At 37.0% G+C, this 20,462-nt stretch overlaps 1 protein-coding gene across 5 annotated transcripts in view; it reads left to right on the top strand.

Moving 5' to 3' along the window:
* The window catches only part of RALGAPA1 (Ral GTPase activating protein catalytic subunit alpha 1), a 127,340-nt gene that overhangs the window by 84,642 nt on the left and 22,236 nt on the right, over positions 1-20,462 (top strand). For all 5 annotated transcript variants that reach the window (XM_074148830.1, XM_074148829.1, XM_074148828.1 and 2 more), the window contains 4 exons: positions 529-652; positions 2,283-2,438; positions 10,488-10,646; positions 12,587-12,714. In XM_074148830.1, coding sequence (XP_074004931.1) covers positions 529-652; positions 2,283-2,438; positions 10,488-10,646; positions 12,587-12,714 — 567 coding nt within the window. The remainder of the gene's footprint in view (positions 1-528; positions 653-2,282; positions 2,439-10,487; positions 10,647-12,586; positions 12,715-20,462) is intronic.

Genomic DNA, 20,462 nt, shown 5'->3' with positions numbered 1-20,462 from the left:
TAGAAATTGAAATAAAATCCAGTGGAGGTTTTAGAAGTGTGAGAAATCACCTTCAGTTCCTCCAGTGTCTCACAGCAAGCTGTGAACAGAAGACATTGCTGTAGTGCTTAAAGATTCTTCATTCAGCTGCATAAGATGTATTTGCTACAGCTTTCACAGGGCACTGATGCTAATGGGCAGTACAGTGTCGATAATGCCTGTGTTACAGGATTTGCTCATTGGAGAAGCCCAGCTAATTCCATCAGCAATTGGTACTGCCGGCACCACCCTGCATCTCAGAAGTGATGAAAAGGGTAAATGCTGTTCGTGTATAGTAAAACTTTAGGGTCTAGAGAAGATCAGACTAGAAAAGAGAGAATGGGAATATGGAAATATAGAAGGTATTCAGAAAGAAGCCATATAGTTGTACTTTACTTCGGCTATCTTTCTTCAGTGTTTAAAAAGCTATGCTCTGTGTGTACTGTTTGCACATTTTGGTTTTGTATTAGTCAAGGCACTATCATGCAGTGACCATCCGCTGTTTTGCAGCCGAGAGACACACAAGATCGCAGTGTTTTATGTTGCTGAGGGACAAGAAGATAAACACTCCATTCTTACTAATACTGGAGGAAGTCAAGCCTATGAGGATTTTGTAGCTGGTCTTGGCTGGGAGGTATTTATTAAAACGTTTTTTTTTCTAAGTTTGTTTGCAGAGAAAATTACAGATCCCTTCAGATATTCTAAGTCTTTGTCTCTTTAGCATTACTTACAAGTACTGAAATACACTGTTTTGCAAGTAGGATGTAGAAAGGAATTCTGGTTTTAATTCATTATCAATACTAGCTATTTAATTTTAAGCTCTTTCAATTTAAGAAAGTTTGTGCGGGCAGAGATGATTCTTTAATGTGCAGTCCTGTACTTGGTTTTCATGGACTGATCAGGAGGCATCTTGATTTGCCTGTAGGCCTGTGAAGTGTTAAATCCGTTGAAATTTGAGATTTGTTCAAATCTGGGAATCCGAAAAATACAAACGTGGGCTTCTGTCGTGCTCCTTTCTTCCTGCCTCCCCCTGCAGGCACGTATCCATTCACGCACTCCATGCCTTGTCTCTTCTGGCAGAAAGAAATACTGTGATGTACCCCATCATCTACATGGACCTGCAACTTTTCAGTCACTAGTTAGATACTGTTACAAGGATTTCCTTTTTTGCATCCTTTCTTTCTGACCACGCAGAATTAACTTCCATTGTAAAGTTCAGCTCGGCACTGTCGCGCAGAAGTACAGGAATCACTCCTGCTCCTGGCTGGCTGCATAAGCATCTGCAGGTTTTCTGTTCCTCTGGTGACTTGTGTTCATCAGGAGTGTCCCCATGAGTGTCCATCTTGTTCTTTTTCTTACTCCTTAGGTATAGAGCAGCACTACTAGATTAGCAGTGTCAATAACGGATATGACTTTTCCACAGGAACAGAGGAAAACTGCTAGAAGTTTACTGGCTGTCACAGACATAGATGTTTATTTCCCACATTCCTGATTCTTCAGGAGACAAAAAAATCACATTAGTGTTTTCAGATATCCTTCTTTAGTGGGTTAATTCTTTTAGCCTTTATTAGCTAGATTAAAGAATTGCTAATTTGGATTAATATTCCATGTTAACATAAAAGCAAATATATCCCATCTGAGATATAGTTTTCTTTAAGCACTGCTGTAAAAGTGAAATAGCACGTTAAGCATACTTATTTATTTCAGTGTCAAAACTATTCCCCATAGAACTAAGACTTACAAACTTATTTATGAATCATCAGTTAGTCTCCTGTGATTATTTTTTTTTTTTTCATATTCAGAGAATGAAAATTTCTCAGGAAAAGATATGGAAGGAAACAAGACAAATTAAAAGTGTCTTGCTGTCATGCAGGGTTTCTTCAGAGCTCAGATCAGAGCTGATGATCACAGAATTTTAAAAAATCCAAAAAGCACAAGGAAATTACTCCAGTGAACTGATCAGGGAATAGTGCACTGAATACTCATTTGCACAACCTTTCCCTTTCTCACCTCGTCTTCCTGGCAGCGTCTGTGGTGATCTCAGAGTATAGAATGCCACTGCACTGCAGTTGATTATTCTCAGTGTAGGCAGCAAATCTGAGCTCTTTTAGATAAGCATAACTGCACTGTTGTGAAAAGAGCCTTCACTTTTCAAAATTCAGTTGAAAATGCATTTTTAAAAAATTCTGTGGAAAAAAAAAAAAAGGCATTTATCAACTGGTTTTGTTTTTTTTCTCCTAATGCTTGCTGGGTTTTACTTCTAGGTAAATCTCACAAACCATTGTGGCTTTATGGGAGGACTGCAAAAAAACAAAAGCACTGGATTGACTACTCCATATTTTGCTACCTCGACAGTAGAAGTGATGTTCCATGTGTCAACAAGAATGCCTTCTGATTCAGATGACTCTCTAACAAAAAAGGTAGGTGTTTCTGAATAACATGTTTTGTTTTGGTAATAAATCCAGAGAAATTAGTCAAAGAAAATCAGGTAACTTTTTCTAAAAAAAAATAAATAAATACCGTAGTACCTTTATCTGCTAATAGTTGGTATTTTAATGAAGTAGGTTAAGCCATATAAGTATTCTCTACCAATTTCTAATTTTGCCATACTGGTGATTTTTGCCATCATTGCAAATGTTGGCAGTATCACATGTATAGTGGTGAAAAGTGAAGGGAGGTAATGGTTTGTGTAGAAGAAAAAGCATTACATCTTCATGATGTTGTAATGCTTTGAGACTTTAAATGCCAGTTAATAAATATATGGTGAGTACTTTCTAGGATGAGGTTTTATTCACTTAAGGGTCATGTGCTGTCTATTAACATAATATTCCCTTCCAAAAAAAGTTAAAAATATTAAGAATTCAACAGTGTTTATTGTATATAGATAAGATATGTGCAGATGTGTATATAAGAAGGCAGAAATGCTCAACAGCGATAGAATCTCTCATAGCCACATTAAAGAAAAAATGGTTTTCTGTATTGGTATTTTTTTCTTTAGAATTTAATAAATTCCACGTTACTGATAATAAGTTACAGTCTCAAAAATGTGTCCTATTACAAATGAGCAATTGGCTATCATTAGACTGTCCCCCGTCCTGCGTACATACATCTTCAGATGTGCTAATCCATTCAGTAGACACGTTAATGAGCACTGGTTGAAGTGTAATATCGGAGGAACTGAAGCTGGTTGACCTCAGCATGGAGTTTAATACTTGTAATTAAATTAGAGAGTAGACAGTTAGTAAAGAGAGAAATAGCCATGCCTCTGGCAAGCTTCAATTATTAATGACTTTTTTGTTCTTTGTGTTCAACTTGAAGAAAAAAATATTATTGTTATAATTATAGACTGACTATGAGATCTAACTTCTCACTGTCGCATCTTGGTTGGTTTGTTTGGTGGTTTGTGGGGGGTTTTTTATATTAAAAAATGTTTTGTCTTGTATGCTTATAGTGCTAGGTCCTTTCTGTTCTTTATTTCCTGAAGTAGAGCTAGGGTAATACTTAGGTTGTTAAATGATTTATAAAAGTTGTTTAATAGCAAAAATAACTGACTTTAAAATAAGATTGTTGCTATTGTTCTAGTATAGAACAGTGTGTGTGCGTACATACATATTTTTCTAAGTTGACTGGCTTCTGTATTTTTTAAACAGAAACTTAGTTTTCTGAAACACAGCTTGTAATTATCCTTACAATGTTTGTTTAGAATCTGTTTGAATTAGAGCATTAAAAAGTGTTGACAATGGGGAAGATAGGTCACAGTGAAAATTAATTAATAATAAATAATTTGCAAATGCTGTGGAGTCCAGCAGAACACACAGGCAAGATCTCATTCCAGGAGCTCCCTGAATCTCCATATAGCTGTTCCTGCCAGGGAAGGTTCAGTGCTCGTCCAGGCCTTCTATGATTTAGCTTGTGAAAATGGTGTCAGCTGGACTTTATAACAACTCCAGCTTGCCCCACTAGTGACGTGTTTCATAGGTGTTATGTTTAATGAAGATAGGCTAAGTAAAGGAGATAACGTGAGAGAGACTGTTAGTGCTCCTGCTCAGCAGGTAGAGAATGCATGGGATGACGCGTTAGACATCACGGAACCTGCACCAGAGAGAGATGCTATGAAAGTCATCCCAAACTTGAGAAAAGCATCAACTGAAGTGTGCATCTTGGGAGAAATGAGCAAGTGGTATCAGGAGACACGAGTAGGAAAACATTCTTTTCCTAGTTCTGCAATTATTCGTGCTACTTAGAGTGAACACATCAGCAAAAGGACTGTGTTTTATGAGATGCCGTCCAGCTCACACACACTATAGGGGACCTCAAAATCATTTGAAAGCTGTGTGTGTGCTAACAATTGTCATTGTTATGAGTGCATGCGCTGTTCATGACCTCCAGAGAAACTTGAGTTTTGTGCTTCTGCACAGGTCTTTCATGTGCTTTCTTTGTCTGTTTCATTCAGTGGGAGAAAAACAAGCAAACTTGCAGTAGTTGGCTTAGAACTGCTGCTGTTTTTTATATTGTAAATGTGCCTAGAGGTGCATGATAGGTTCATCTTATAAATGGAAATTAAATTAAATTAAAACAAAACTTCTTCCTGCCAGTCCAACCACTGCAAAATCAAGATTCTGCTGTTTCAGAGGCTAAGCCAATTTTAAACTTATTTTCCATCAGTGTTACAGAGTAGTAAATAAAACTTTTAAGTGACTTGGATACCTCTGAAGCATTTATTTCTGGAGACATGAAAAAGAGCAAGAAAAGATGCAAATTCAGGGAGAACAGATGGAAATCTTCTGAATGTGTAAAGGAACTTAACATTGAAATGCTCATATAAAATAGATATTTAATTTGCAAATAGTAAATTAAAGATTTAATGCTCATAATGCAATTAATTTTGTTTTTCTTAGAATTAAAGATTAGAGTAAAAAGTATTTACACTACATTTACAAGAACAAACTTGCAAAGAAAATATTAGGATTAAATGAAACTGTGAAGACTCTCCGTTCAGAGTGAGAAAGCTCACGTATATGCCTCTACAGCTTATCATCTGCCCAGCTCCTCCTCCCTTAGCCTGATAAAAGAGTGAAGGCATTGTAGGGGAGAAAATTATACACAAGATATGTAAATAAAAAGTAGCAATGGTATTAATGATTAGAATACTAATTCATTGTGGACTTTGGGTGTATTACATTCTTCTAGGTTGTGTGACATGGTCCTAATCACATAGAAGATTTATAGCTAGTTTTTTTTATTGTGATGTTAACATGTATTGAGAGCTTGAAGGTTTATAGATGTAAATTATTTGTAGAATTTTTGGGGAGAGTTACAATTAAGTACACACATTGCTTAAAAAAACCGCAACTGAACACACCATAGATGTTGAGACAAAGTTTTGCAAAAAATTCAACCAAAGTGTATATACACTGTAGACAGCAATGCTGCTTGCATTTAATGGGCCAAAGTAGTGCAGTAAGCCATTGTTTCAGATGTTTCTGCTCCTTTTGTTCTTTTTATAATGAACATTTTCATTTTTGAGGACGAAAAAAGTTGAAGCTAGCTGTTGTCATAAGAAAATATAATAGCCTTTTTTCTCCCTCCTTTAGGTAAGTGGGTATTAGAAATTACAGTAATTTTGGCAAGAGTTCAAGGGTTAATGCAACAGATAAATAAAAGGAATTTTCTGTAAATTGAGCCCTGCATTATTTCACTTGTCTTGCCTTTCCAAACCTAACTCATTTAATTTTAAAAAGTAAATACTTAAATTCTTCCTGACAGTGTGCTTTGCTTTTACTATCGTTTATTACTTCAATTATACTTGGTATCACTTAGAACAATCTGCCATTTGGAAATTTCAGTATAGCCTGCAGCTTAGTATTAAGTCTGGCTGCTATTGTAACATGTACAGCATATGACACTAATGTATCAAAATTAGATTTGATCATCCCTCCTGGTTATATTTATTTCACGTTTCTTTTGTATTCAGTTAACATAAATGTATTAGGAGAGCTGACACATGATGATGGCTATAGAGTAAGAATATTTTAAAGTATTTTGAGTTAAATTTGAAATTTCAGGTAACCTAACAGTAGGTCATTTTTATATATTTGTTTTAATGGAGTAGAGTTTCAAAGCGAGCCTAAAAAAATCTGTTTGTCTCTGACATCTCCTCAGGGCTGTGTTCCCGACAGCTCAGGTTCAAAATGGCTAAAACAGACCTCTTAATCTCTTTCTCATTGCCACCTTTCTGGATCACCACAGATAACATGAGCATTGTGTCTGTCACTTTTGCCCATAGCCTGAAATCATCTTTAATTTGGTCCATTTTCTGGATTCTTACATTCAGTCTGTACTTAAGACTGTTCTTTTTTTTATGTAACATTTCTTACAACATAGCCTTTCCATACACACAGTTAAAATTTATCCACTATGTCCTAAACTGTTGTTTTGACTGCTGAACCTTCCTTTCTCTGGCCTTCATTCCTGAAGAATGCTGCTATGAAAGACATTTTTCTAATATTTAACACCTTTTTACAGTTTCTTTGCATTTGTCTGTCTTCATTTTGTGTCCTGTCTTATGCTTAGATAGTAAACTCTAGAGCAGTTTGATCTGTGTTTACGCAGTATTTAGCATTTTAGAATATTGGTGTGTAATCTGTAGTTCCAGGTGTTTCAGCTATAGTATATTAATGGCTACTTGAAGTATAACATTAGAGATTTTTATTATTTATATTATTGCTGTGCCTTCTCTAATAAGGATTTGCACTATGTTTTGCTTACTGTGGTTTATGCACATACAAAGTTGTAAATTTAGGAAGATAAGGTCAGGAAATGACTGTGAAGATATAGTTGACTTACACAAGTGGTGGTGAATTTTGAGGTGAATTTTGAGTAACCATTAACAAAGATTTCAGTCTTGGTACCTGTACAGTCTGTGTGCACCAACCTGATTCTGTTATATAACACTGGGACATCTTCTTGGGAACACATGTTGCTGCCTGTCCTTTAGGTTTCAGTGAGCAGAGGTGGTTGTAGCTCAGTATCTTTGTACCACTTGTGTCCAGGACACTGAATGGCTGCTTCCCATTCAATACAAAGACATAAAGAATCCAGATTAGAGTTGAAAGAGGTCAGGCTCTGGCTCTCCTGTGGTGTAATAATTACAGTGAAGGATGGATTCTCCAGACATTTGCTGAGCTTGCAGAAGAGCTTTGTTGTGGACCACTGCTCAATTTCAAGGTCCTTTGATAGGGAACTGAAAATTGAGGAAGAAAAACTGAAATTCTTCTTTCTAAAAGTTTATGCAAAACCTAGCAGACCTTGGAAAGCTTTGCAAGACAATTTCGGATATTGGATCTCTTCCATGAATCAAGTGTTGTAGATCAGTCAAGTTACCACCGTTCAAGCGTTCTCATAAGCTTTGCTTGCTGACCAAGCTGAGGACATCTGAAAGAAGCAATAGGAAGCAGTATGTTAGTGTCAGAGCTTCTTCTGATCTACTCATGAAAAAGGAACAGAATGACTTACCCAGAATTTAATTCTTCTCCAAACATAAAGATGAAATTAGCAACACCCAATCGTGATTACTTGTCTATTATTTTTGTCAGTCTTCTACATCCTATAATGGAAACAAGATATTGACCATAGTTTTGATCTTGAGTACTTTACATCTTGTTATAAACCAGCATTCATGCTTTATACCATCATCCACCTACTTGCACCATCTGATTTTTGACTCTCAATCCGTTATATGTCACAGAGATGCCATTGTACACTTTACTCAAACTGGATCTTTGTTAAATCATTCCTGGTAGTAATCATGAGGTGCAACACACCTGGCAGGACTTGGAACTCACTGGAATAATCTGATTTATTTTGCTTTTCCTCTGAAGAAGTTAGTGTTTTTAGCCTGAAATATATCCTCCCACCTCTGTGGGGGTATATAGCAAAGTTAGAAATTAGAGTCACTAATAGCTTCAGTACACTTTGCATCCAAAAATATGTGTCCTTTATCAGTACTCCTCCTTCTGAAGTAACCACACAATACACTTTTATCAAACCAAAGTCTCTGGCAGTCTGATAGGAAAGCACATATCACAAGCAATGCTCTGGGTAGCTTTCGTAAAAGTGCAAGAGCTGGTGTCCTGTCTGATTAGCTGCAGGTATCGGTAACAGGTAAACAGGGACAACCTTTGATAGACGAAATTCAGAGGCAGTGATGTCCTCAGGATGCTGCATCTATATGTTTCGGATTTTAAAGCCAGTTTAGCATGTACGCTGTCACCATCCCTTGTTTCTAACAGTGTAGGAGATTGTTGTTTTTCTAAAGACAGTAAGTAAAGGAGGGCTAATTCTTGTAGTAAGTAGTTCAATATCACTGAATTAGGAACAGTGCAGTGCAGTGATGGGCATATCGGTCCTAGTTCTTCTTTTTGGCAGTCAGTTCAATGAGTTCAGTTCAGTCAGTGCACCAGATGGCCACCCCTCAGTCTAGGGTCCTGTAGTTTTTTCATGTTCCACAAGATTTCATATCTAAACTGATTTGCCTCTTGCTGCTTCTTCGGGTAAGCAGCCTCATCCTTCCTGAGCTTTTCTCTTGCTTTGAAGTGCAGGGCCATCAGTCCCTCAAGCCCTTCTGTTGTCGTATTTCAACAGTTTGTGACTTCATCTAGGAAGGTAGGAAGAGATTCAGGCCCTCAGAACAGTTCCACAGTTAGTTGTCTTTTACAACGTTTTCATCACTGCCAAGTGTCATCTAAGGTTTTTGCAGCTGGTGTTTGCATGTTGCACATCAGTCATTCAGGTTGCTGCCTGGTTTTGTTCTGATGTAGTCTAATAAAACTCAGCATAGTGAATGTTGTTATAACCAATTCTTTTGTTGGGCTGGGTTTGCTGTTGGCACAAAAGCATCCCTAACTTAGTGTTGTTCAAAATAATTCAGCCATCTACAAAAGGGGCAGGAGCGGCTCACTTCAAAAGAGCTGCAGTCCTTGGAGATTAGTTGTATCTATGATCTGGTCCAGGCAAAACAAATGACTTGTTGAGCATCAGGCAGGATGTAGGGTATTGATGCCATCTGTCCTTTGCCCACTCCAACACTGAAGAAAATCCTTTTCTTTTAGAAATGCAACCCTTTTTTTCAGTCTGATACAGTTTAAAGCCAGGAAAGAGGAGCAGAGGTGGCTGCTTTTTTTCCTTTTTTTTTTTTTTTTTTAAAGTCTGCTGTTGACAACCAATATAAGCTTTCAGATAAGACGAAGGTAACATTCCAGGAGGTTTTGCAATATAAACAAGTGAATACTTGCAATGAAATTTCTCTGATGACTGTATATATGTTTTGCTTTTATTTAAAGTGCAGTTATGTTCTAAAAATGATTACAGAAAATTGTTGCCTTTTTGTATACAACAACTTCTTGTAAGTGCTCAGATAAGTATCTGCATGTTACCTGTTAACAGCAGTTCACAGTGCTGTCCTTTGAATAACATCAAGGCAATTGTTTGACAAATTCTACCTACCTGAAGCTGTGCAAACAAACTGACAACTGTGGGTGAAGACAATTGTCAGCTGTGATTGGCGATGTACAAGGAGGAAAGAATGAGATTCCAGCTTGAATTTTCAGAAATAGCCCTTACTGGAAAGAAACTCATGCTTAATAATCTGAATGTCTCTGATCAGTGTACGTAAAGCCTCTCTCCATGATGTTAACATTTGATTGTCAGATGGTGATGTTTAGCAGAAGGAGCATTTTGGAGCTTCAGTGCAGATAATTCCAAAATGTTCAAGATATTCCTTAATCTGGTTATATGATTACAAGTGAAGATACAGCATGGATTTTGAGGGACTCATTTGGCCATTCTGAACCAAATCAAAAGCCATTTGGGGTTTTTAGGGGACCAGAGCAAGTTATTTTTACAAAGGTATACAGGTTTCATGAGAAATGAGCATTTAGTTTAGTTAATCTAGGGACTGTGGAAAATGCAGTAGCTCTTCTCCTTTAAAAGCTTTTATTTGTAGTAGCCAGTGTGGGTTTTGGCTAGAATGATGAGGTTGAAGACTGCTCAGATATGTAGCTTTTAAATGGATGTTCATTCGTATTCTTTAAAAATTCATATAGAATTTAGTAATTCGCTGCCTGTCAATGATGGCAATCTTGAAAGCATTTTAGTAAATCAGATCGAATCTCTCTGCATTCTTGAGATAATATACACAAAATTTTAGCTTTCGGTAGAAAATAAATACTGACATATCTGTTAAGTTAAATAGACATTGGTACCAATGTATAAAAATGTATAGCATAAACCAATACTGTGAACTAATATTGTCATTGAAATCGTAAGAGAACTATAGTGGAACTTGGTTATTTTATTTTATTTTTTATTTCTTTTTAGTGGGTTTCTCCTTTTGAAATATGAGCACTTAGTGTAGCTGTATGGCTGTAGAATATATGTAAATTGATGGGGTTTTATCCCTGCTTTTCCAGCTAAGACATTTAGGAAATGATGAAGTACACATTGTCTGGTCAGAGCATACTCGAGATTATAGAAGAGGAATAATTCCAACAGAATTTGGTGATGTTCTTATAGTTATCTATCCTATGAAAAACCATATGTTCAGTATCCAGATCATGAAAAAGCCTGAGGTAAGGGGTTTTTTTTCTTGTGCATTTCTTTCATGTGTTTAATATGAACTGAGTTGTGTTTTGAATCTGAGATTTTGGTGTAATAGATTTATCTAAAAGATCCAATAGATGGATCCAAGGTGATGTGTCTTTAACATGGATGTTTGCAGTGGTGGTAGGAGGAAGAGGAAGAACTCAGAGAGTACAATGCATAGTAAAATCAGTAACTTGAAATTGTGAAGGCCTGATCCTGTCAAGCATACCTGCTAATATCATAAACTGGAAACAAAGCTAGAATATCCTATGTAATCATTTAAATATTAAAATAAACTTGGCAAACTTTTTTATCAAATTTGATACATGACTGTGGGAGCTGAATAATATCATGCTCCAGCTTTCTCCATCGATGTCGTATTCCCCATTCTTCTCAAAGCTAGTTTGTGGTTTCTCCTCAAACTCCACACAAGAATTCGGAGATCAATTCAGCAAAGCAAGACCGTTCAACTCGTAGGTATATGAACACACTCATTCAAATGCCTCAAATGTTTGTGCTGGCCCTGTTCTTAAAACAGTGGTTTAGTGTAGCAAACACTGACTGAGTAAAAGTACTCATGAGTGTTTGTACTGCATAATTTCTGTGTGTGATGTCACTTGCCATGAATTTCTGTACTTTAAATATTAAAATTCTTTCTAAAAGCACTAATATTAGTAAATAAGATATGACGGAAATAGGATTCCCTCTATATGATGAATGCCTCTATCCGATGAGCAGCATGAAATGATACCCAGTACATGGTCTCGTCATTACTGGGTTACTTACATTTGCAATTAATAAGTATATTCTTTTTCTTACTATTTTAAGTACAAAGAGTTGCATTGTTGGGATTGTGCAGGTTAAGAAGGAAAAAGAAAAATACTGAGGGCGGAGATTGTTGTTCTTCCAACAGGAGGTCCTTTATGTGAAAAAAAAGTGCCTTCCATCAGATTTCAGTATTCTCAAAACTGCATTAAATGACTGATGGCAAAAAATAATACAGGGTTCTAAACTTCTTTTGCAGCATTGGTTTCACCTTAGCAGGAAGAATATTTAGTCTATACTCTGCTCCCTTTGCTGACCAGTTCACAAACTTTACTCTTCTTCACATGCTTTATGCTAGCAACTTAAGAACTTTATTCACACATACAGGAAATGAAGATACTTAACAGAGTTTTAATTTCTTTTTTTTTTTAATTGCAAAATGATGATTGATTAGAGAAAAATGTAATGCCAAAACATGAGATCCATCTGTTCTGTAAACCTATTGGGTGCTACCTATACTAAACATCAAGGTTTTCTACAGCTCTCACAAATGAGGCTTTACACTTAGGGTCCAAAGAGGACAACCTTTCACCACAGATTTCTCCTGTAAAGGGCTTACAATCTATTTGTATAGATACCATAGAAAGGAAGAAAAACGGATAGAAGAGGAAAAGAAAATGTCAGATGAGGGTCCTACACCAGTAATTGTATGACAGTTACACATTGAGTTGGTCCTTAAGGAGATGTAGTATCTAAAGCTATGATAAATATTATTTTAAAATTTGAGTAATTATTCCTTTTGCTTACTACCACCTACAATACTGTCATCTAGCCTTTCAACCTCATAAACTTCACATGCATGACTTGTCCGTAGGACTTTGGCAGCAAATGTTGGAATTAAGCTTTGATGAGACACAGTATTCAAATGGTTGCTTAATTTTCTTCAAATGATGTGTTATCTGTTACCAAGGATATCAAGCAGTTATATGGCTGTATATTTCCACAAGAGAAAAGGTCTGTCATGGAGCACAATAACTGTTCTGATTATCTAGCCATGAGGAGAAAAAAAATTACATATTTGAGTGCTCTATTGTTAATGTTGATTGCTAATTGTTATAGCTAAGATCTTACTTTATGTTGAATTTCTTAATTTTTTATTCAGGTTCCATTTTTTGGTCCACTCTTTGATGGTGCTATTGTGAATGGAAAGATTCTTCCTATTATGGTTCGTGCAACAGCTATAAATGCAAGCCGTGCATTGAAATCATTAATCCCATTATACCAAAACTTGTATCCTTTCACTCAGATGGCTTCCAAGGCATATACATTCCCTTGCAGTTCTACAGATGTGACATTCATGTTTTCTGTCAGATTAACATAGGGAAAATATTTTCAGTGTTTTATGGTGATGATGCCTTTAAGGAACTTAAACCTATAGAAGACAATTCAGACAAAGACCAGCTTTTTAAAATTATGAACAATAGATTTAGTGCTGAAAATCGCCTGTTTCTAATATTTTATAACATGTACTTATCACTTTTTGTTAAAATTATTTTAATGACCATTTTGTGAGTAGACTTTCTAAAATCACAATGTCATGGTGTTAATAATCTTTCTTTCTTTAAAGAGATTTAATATTTATCCAGTATTAATGTGACTTAGCTTTGTTTTCCAGTTCCAAGAAGGATATGAAAGCTGTTTTCCTTCAAGATGAGAAATTAATTACATTTTTGTCATACAGATTTTATTATTCAGCTCAGAATACAAAATTGTTGTTAATATTATATTAGTGACCTTGTAAAGATGTCAGAAAAGTTTATCTCTTTTTTTGCTGTTGTTGGAACCAAAATTGTAGTTTTTTGAAAGGGCTGCTCTTGGAGGAGTAGATTTACCAGTGAAAAATTAAAAAAACATAAGGTAAGTCAGTCACTTTACACCTTTCCCCTTCTTAAGAGTGAGTTCTGTTATATACCTGTTAGTTAAATCAACAGGAACATACTATTTTTTGATTTCATAAATTGAAAGGTACGTTTAAATTTTAATTTGAAAGAAATTCTGTGCTTAATTTCCACCCAAGCTGTAGATACTTGTATCTGTCATGTGGTAGACTGTTGCTAAAGTACTGTTTTTTCTAAGGCTGACTGTTAATAGTCAGAGTTTTGGATTAGATATGATGAAGTGGATTTACAGATGAATGATGGATGGTCTTTGATGTGATCACATTAAATGACGTTTGTGCCGTTTCTGTAGATGACAGATGTTGATTCATTGTATTTTTATGTTTGGAAAGGTCCGATCTTTTTGTCATTACTCAAGTGGCTTAATCAAAGAATTTAAAATGTATTATCATCATTATACCATGAAAAGTGATGGCTTATAGCATTATATTGATGTATAGTGATGAGCAATTGGAAAACAATTTACTTTGAAATAACAAACTTTCAGTACCAAAAAAACCCACAAACTCGTATTTTTAAACTTCTTTACAGAATATGGAAGTTGTAGTAAGTTTCTTGGACATAGCTTGCCAACTCAATTTCTAGCAATTGGCCAATTCCTAAGACCTGTGTAGTGTACATTCACTTTTAAATCATTTCTCCAAATTGTACTTCTTATATGCATGAAAGCATTGCATGTCATTTGTTATATAATGTGGCCTCTATTAAAATGTTGATATTTGTCTCCTAATATGGTTAGCATGATAATCAGAGAGCATTACATGCATTTAATAATAGAATAGTATTGGTCAGTGGGTTTCGTATCATCACTTGATAAGCTTATGAAGCACCAGCTGATTGGACACTGGCGTTAAAAGGCCGCTTCGTTAAGTAGTTCACGGAATCACAGAATTGTCAGAGTTGGAAGGGACCTCTAGAGATCATCTAGTCCAACTCCCCTGATAAAGCAGGATTGCCTAGAGCACATTACTCAGGACTGCATCAGGACGGGTCTTGAAAATCTCCAGAGTAGGCGACTCCACGACCTCCCTAGGCAGCCTGTTCCAGTGCTCTGTCACCCTCACCATAAAGAAGTTTCTCCTCATATTTAAATGGAACTTGTTATGTTCCAGCTTGTGCCCGTTGCCCCTCGTCCTATCACTGGAAACCACTGAAAAGAGTCCAGCTCCATCATCCTTCAACCCATCCTTTAGGTACTTCAGCTCTTTGAGCCTTTCCTTGTAAGGGAGATGCTCCAATCCCTTAATCATCTTAGTTGCACTATGTTGGACTCTCTCCAGTAGTTCCCTGTCTCTCTTGAACTGGGGAGCCCAGAACTGGACACAGTATTCCAGTTGTGGCCTCACCAGTGCAGAGTAGAGGGGGAGAATGACCTCCCTCGACCTACTGGCCACACTCTTCCCTATGCAGCCCAGGATCCCATTGGCCCTCTTGGCAACAAGGGCACATTGCTGGCTCATGGAAAGTTTGCTATCCACCAGGACTCCCAGATCCTTCTCCTCAGTAGTGCTTTCCAGAAGATCCATCCCTAACCTGTATTGGTGCCTGGGGTTCTTCCTCCCCGGGTGCAGGACCCTACATTTGCCCTTCTTGAACCTCATTAGGTTCTTCTCTGCCCAGCTCTCCAGCCTGTTCAGGTCACGCTGTATGGCGGCACAGCCCTCTGGAGTGTCGGCCAGCCCTCCCAGTTTGGTATCATCAGCGAACTTGCTGAGGATACACTCTGTCCCCTCGTCCAGGTCATTGATGAATATGTTGAACAGGACTGGGCTGAGTATTGACCCATGGGGGACACTGCTGGTTACAGGCCTCCAACTTGACCCTGCTCCATTAATTACAACCCTCTGAGTTCTGTCACACAGCCAGCTTTTGGTGGAATTCTTTTTTCACCTGGCTTGGAGCATCTTATATTCAGTTCTTATATTCATATTTGTATAATACTTTAAAAATTAAAATGGGCGTGTGGGCAGTTCTTTAAAAGCTGTTTGCTTGGCACAGAATAAGAAAAAACTCTACAAACTTCCCTGGCTTGAACTAGACTATGGTGGAGTCAATTTTGTCAGTGGAAAACAGAAAAAAAAGAAGTTAAACTTCAAAGTTTGGCCTAGCTCTCAGTGGCTTAAAAAACACTTGATTAAAAATGTCATGGATATGTTCTTGGTTTTCAAACCATGACCAGATTTGAGGTCAAGAAGGAATTTCCCTCATACAAGAATGGCGAAGACTGGTGGGTGTTTCTTGTAACATGGACATGGTCTGTTAACTAGGAATATTTGAAAATTGAATCTAATTATGTTCCTGCAATAGCAGGGAATTGAAGACATCAAGGATTGTCTTTACTGTCTCCCATTTTTTTTCCTCTGGCATATTTTAGCTATGGCTGTAGCAGTTCACTCCTGGCTTTTAAGTTTGTTGTGAACTGAAGCAGGGGGGGCAGGAGTATTTTATGATCTGTGGTTAAGTAGCTTTTCTGGAGACCCCACCAGACTTAATGTCTCATGTGGAAGACAGGACTCATTGATCAAGGTAGTCTTTCCTTGTGTTGAAGTGTTGCTGGAGCAAAGAAAAAGAGGGCTTAGAGTAGTGAAAACAGCATGTTCAAAGAGGGAAGAAAAAAGGCACAGAAAAGGTATTTTTCAGAAGGTACACCAAAAGCAGACCCCCAGCTGGAAAAGTGAAGATGATAATCAAGGCTTCCCACCTGTCCAGGACCATAATGGTGTTGGTGAAAGAGAATTCTGAAGTGATCTGCTCAAAATTTATTTTTGCTAGCTTACGTATGAATATCTAATATACTGGAGCAGTGTTAGCTTATGGAACTTTGATGGTGGTTAGAAATTCTGTTTAATGTGGATCTTGAGGGAACAAGAATGCTTGAAACTTCTGCCAAACAGAACATGTTTCAAGCCCTACGCTTTAGTATTAGCTTTCTTAATTTCACGGCCAACATCAGTGTATGGATGTCTCTGTGCCTGCAGGTCTGTGGTTCATTTCTCTGTGCTGTGTTAATAATTGGTGGGCACCTTTTGACTCAATGTGTAGTTAATGGTGATGCACACATCTGTGCTTATCTATTGTTTTTTTAAATATTTTCATTGTCACGTTAGAGATCTTTGTGGTGAGGCTCGATCATCCTAAACTCTTTAATTAAAAAGTAGAACTGTGTTGATTTGCTCGTGTATGGGATGTGAAGAAAGTGGCACTGAGTTTGGCCCTCCTACTTCCAAGGAGGGCTTATCCGTCCTCCGAGTTACTGCGTTTTCTAAGTGCAGACCTGACCGAAAGAATCAGCTGTCATTTGTAATCAGCAGGGATATTCAGTCCTCTTCATGTAACCTGATTGCAACTTTTTCCTTATTGCGCTAGTCTGTTAATCACGATGTGGCAATGGGTAGTACGTGTGAATAGTATAATAATGGTTGCATGGATACAGGGAATTCTGCTCATCTCCCTTTATACTGTGCCCTGACTTTGAGCATGTATTGTACGGTCTGAAGTAGCTTTCTGAGATTGACAGATTCTATCAATCACTTTCCTCTTTCTGACGTTATCTTGATACTTCTGATAGCAAACTCGGATAGCAAAACATTTTGAAAATATGATTTTTTTTAACCGTTTTAACAGTTTTGTCTGCTGTGTGTTTTTATTCTTTGCTCAGAATTCTATAACGATATGTTTCGGTATTTTAGTATTTTAAGATTAAAAATTTACTCAGTTCATCAGCAAACGTCAGTCAGGCATGGCAGGTATCCTGCTTTAACTTGATGCTTGACATTTTCATTGCTGCAGGTGCGTGAAGAGAATATTGCCCTTTTGGGTGGAGTTTCTTCATTGATTCGTGGATTTTGCTTTAGTTTGAGGATTCTGCCGTCCCTCGCTATCTTTGGGCGGCCTGGCTTTCTTGTAGCAGTACCCCCTCACCAACAGGCGGCAAATACGTGCACACAGTAGCAGGTGATACTTGTGTTGTTGTCTTGCTAATGAAGCAGCAGTACCCCCTTCTCTGTCTTAGAGCTAATGTGTTTCTTCTTCTCACTGCTTTGGTCGTGGTTGTAAGTACATGCTTATCTCCTGAATTCACTCCAGCGTTTCATACACTAGGAAAACTTCTGAGACTCCTAACTGCAGGTGTAATAATGGGACTGAATGTTGAGAACAATCACTATGATGTAGAATAAGGAGGCCAATATTTAGGGTATTGTTAAATACTCTCTATTTACTAAGTGGTATTGAAATTCCTGATAGGACTCGTTTTATTCATGGCTTGCATCTCAAAGTAAGTACTTTGTCACATTCTGAATTCAGAATCTACCACGTGTAGGAAATGGATCAATACTAAATATTTTGAACAATAGAAAGAGTGGCTTCATATAAAATTTTACGTGAACTTCCTGAATAAACAACAGATGTTAGCCAGATGCCAAGAGGTGCACCAAGATACTGTTCTTTACTGAACACTGATGACCTCCAGTGATCCAACTTGTTAAAATTATGTCATACAACAAAACAACTAGAAACCTTGTGGGAGAGGAATTCCAAATGTGAAACAACTTGTGTTACTTTTTGCACATTGCACACAAATTTTGGAATGTTAACAATTATTCCAAACGATCTGCACTCGTAGTGCAGTTAGCACAAATAGCGCAGTTCAGACACCATAATGCTTTTTCTCTTATGTAGTACTCCCCTTCCAAAGGATGCTACCTAAAGGATGAGTTCATCATATGACCCCTGCTGTTTTTTCCAGAAGAAAATAGAGTTATTTCTAAAATCTATTTTACTGTTTAGCAACGGAAATTGTTTTCCAAGTTCAAGCAAGGATCATAAGGTAGAGAATGTGATGTTCAGTCTTTCCTGTACTTTGACTTGCTCAGTTTTGCTGTTCTCCCAAATCCTACTTCTGCTGCCAACTCACTTAATCTTTTAATAATTCAAAATGTGATTAATTAAATGCCTGCATACAATGGTATAACATGAAAACCTGAAGATTTCCAAGGCATTTATGAGTATCTGATTTTTTTAATGGACTCTTCAGGTATTTCAGTTTCAAGGAGTCATGTGTAACAGTTTATCTGTGCATTATAAGGAGACCTAGATATAAGAGGAAAGTTTTATATCTCTATATAGAGAGTCATGCGTGTATGTGTGCACTTGTGCATGTATGTATGTGTCTACTTGTAGGTATGCAATGAGTGTAATAGGTATGTTTATTACCTTTATAGATTTTTCCCCTGAACTAATACATCCAATTAATGTATTTTCCTTTGATGTCACAAGTATATTTTAACAATAAGAGACTGTTGTAAGGCAAACTCCAGAGGAAATACTGGGAAGATTTGGTTTCTTGTAAACCACGGATGGCTAAAGTACTCAGAATGGCAAACCCCTAATGCAAAAAAAGCAAAATGCACAATACTTAAATAACTGCTGCATTTAAGAATGTTCATATTCAAGGTTAATGTTCTAATGTTATACAGAAAAATGGTACAGTTTGAAATATCTCATGTAAAGTAATTGTATAGATGATGGCAATGTGGTGTAGTAGAATCATCTAAAGGAACTTTTGTGTGGATAACATCACACTGAAGTTTGCCCAATTTAAAAAACACCAAATAAAAAAACAGCAAAGATTCCAAAGCATAAATTGTGCTATTTATGTTCGTTAAGTGTGGTTTGAAATCCTGTCTTAGGGATGTCTTACCTAACTATATATCTAATGCTGCTCAGTAAATGAGGAGAGTATTGATTGGCATATGCTGCTTAAATCGATCACCTTGACAGCCAGAATTACAGTAATCTGTCAGTATTAATGACTGTCTTTCAAGCCTTGATACCTCTCCTTCGCTTGTCTCGTCTTGCCTTACTTCTGTTTGAAGTGCATTTTCTTGCAACCTCTGGTTTTGTCAGAGTAGGTACTTTTGTAGTGGTTTTTTGTCCCCTGAGTCCAATTTATTGGCTTGATCATGCAATTAGAGTTAAAATGCAACACCAGGGAGCAAAAGTAGGCAGTGTTCTGAGTAACAATTGGACCTCAGGGGTAGTGCAAGCCTGTTCTCAGCCATCATTTATTAGTTACCTGTTGAAAGAGTAGGATTGTTTTGCAATGAATAATTCCAAAGCATCACTTTAAATGCCTTTGATTTTAGCCACTAGAGACAACTGATTGAACCAACATTTGTGATTGGTTTTTAAAGTCTTGACTTAGTGTTTGTCATATAGACACTTCAAATAACTGCTGGAGAAATACTTGCAGATGTGTGTACCAAGCTGCTGGGTTTACTGCATTTTTATACACATCATTTCAGTTGGTTTTCATGCATTTTTAATATGAGGAATAAATTGAAGTGTGAGGCTTGAAAGCCATGTTGTAATGTAGTATGTTTTCATGTATGTAGTCTGTGAGGTTTTTTGCAAAACACACATACATACTTCTCTTCAGCAGCAGTTCTGGATTTTTACACGTTCAGGTAAACATATTTTCTTCAGTAATTGCCCTGCTTCTAATCCCGCAGAGCCTGCCTTCTCTACCCCAGGTAGCTCTTCTGCCTTTGCCTCTTCTTACGGGCTGGTAAGAAGAGGTAACAGGCTTACCTGCAGATATGAATTAGGATGCTGGGAGCATCTGTTAAAGAGGTATGGTGTAAGCATATGGGTTTAAGGGTAATAATGTTGTTGTCATCACAAGATATCTATAACTCGCTTTTTTTTTAATTAGTATTACAGCTTTATTTATTAGTTACTCTTCCCTAATGAAATGCATGAGACTCTTAATAGTGGTAAAAAGCAAAATACCAAATGAGACAAAACTGATCAACTCTAGCAATACTATTTTCTACTAATAATTGCATTTACGAAGAGCTGAGTGCTCTGTTGATGTTGTAGACAATTACAGGGAGACTCAAATGTTTTTGTGCTGTTAAGAAAAATGCATTCTAAGTTCTTTTACTTCTGCACTCTTTCATAAATTTAATTTACCCATCTGAAGGGGGGTTATTGGTTCTACTGATTTCTGTGTAAAATGTGGGTAGGCTTATGCCAGTGGCATTCTCTTTTAGAATAAAAGGATATCAGTGGGCTACC

The sequence above is a fragment of the Numenius arquata genome, chromosome 6 (genome assembly GCF_964106895.1).
Source record: "Numenius arquata chromosome 6, bNumArq3.hap1.1, whole genome shotgun sequence".
In the NCBI taxonomy this organism is placed as follows: Eukaryota; Metazoa; Chordata; class Aves; order Charadriiformes; family Scolopacidae; genus Numenius; species Numenius arquata.
This window is presented reverse-complemented; position numbering and strand designations above follow the sequence as displayed.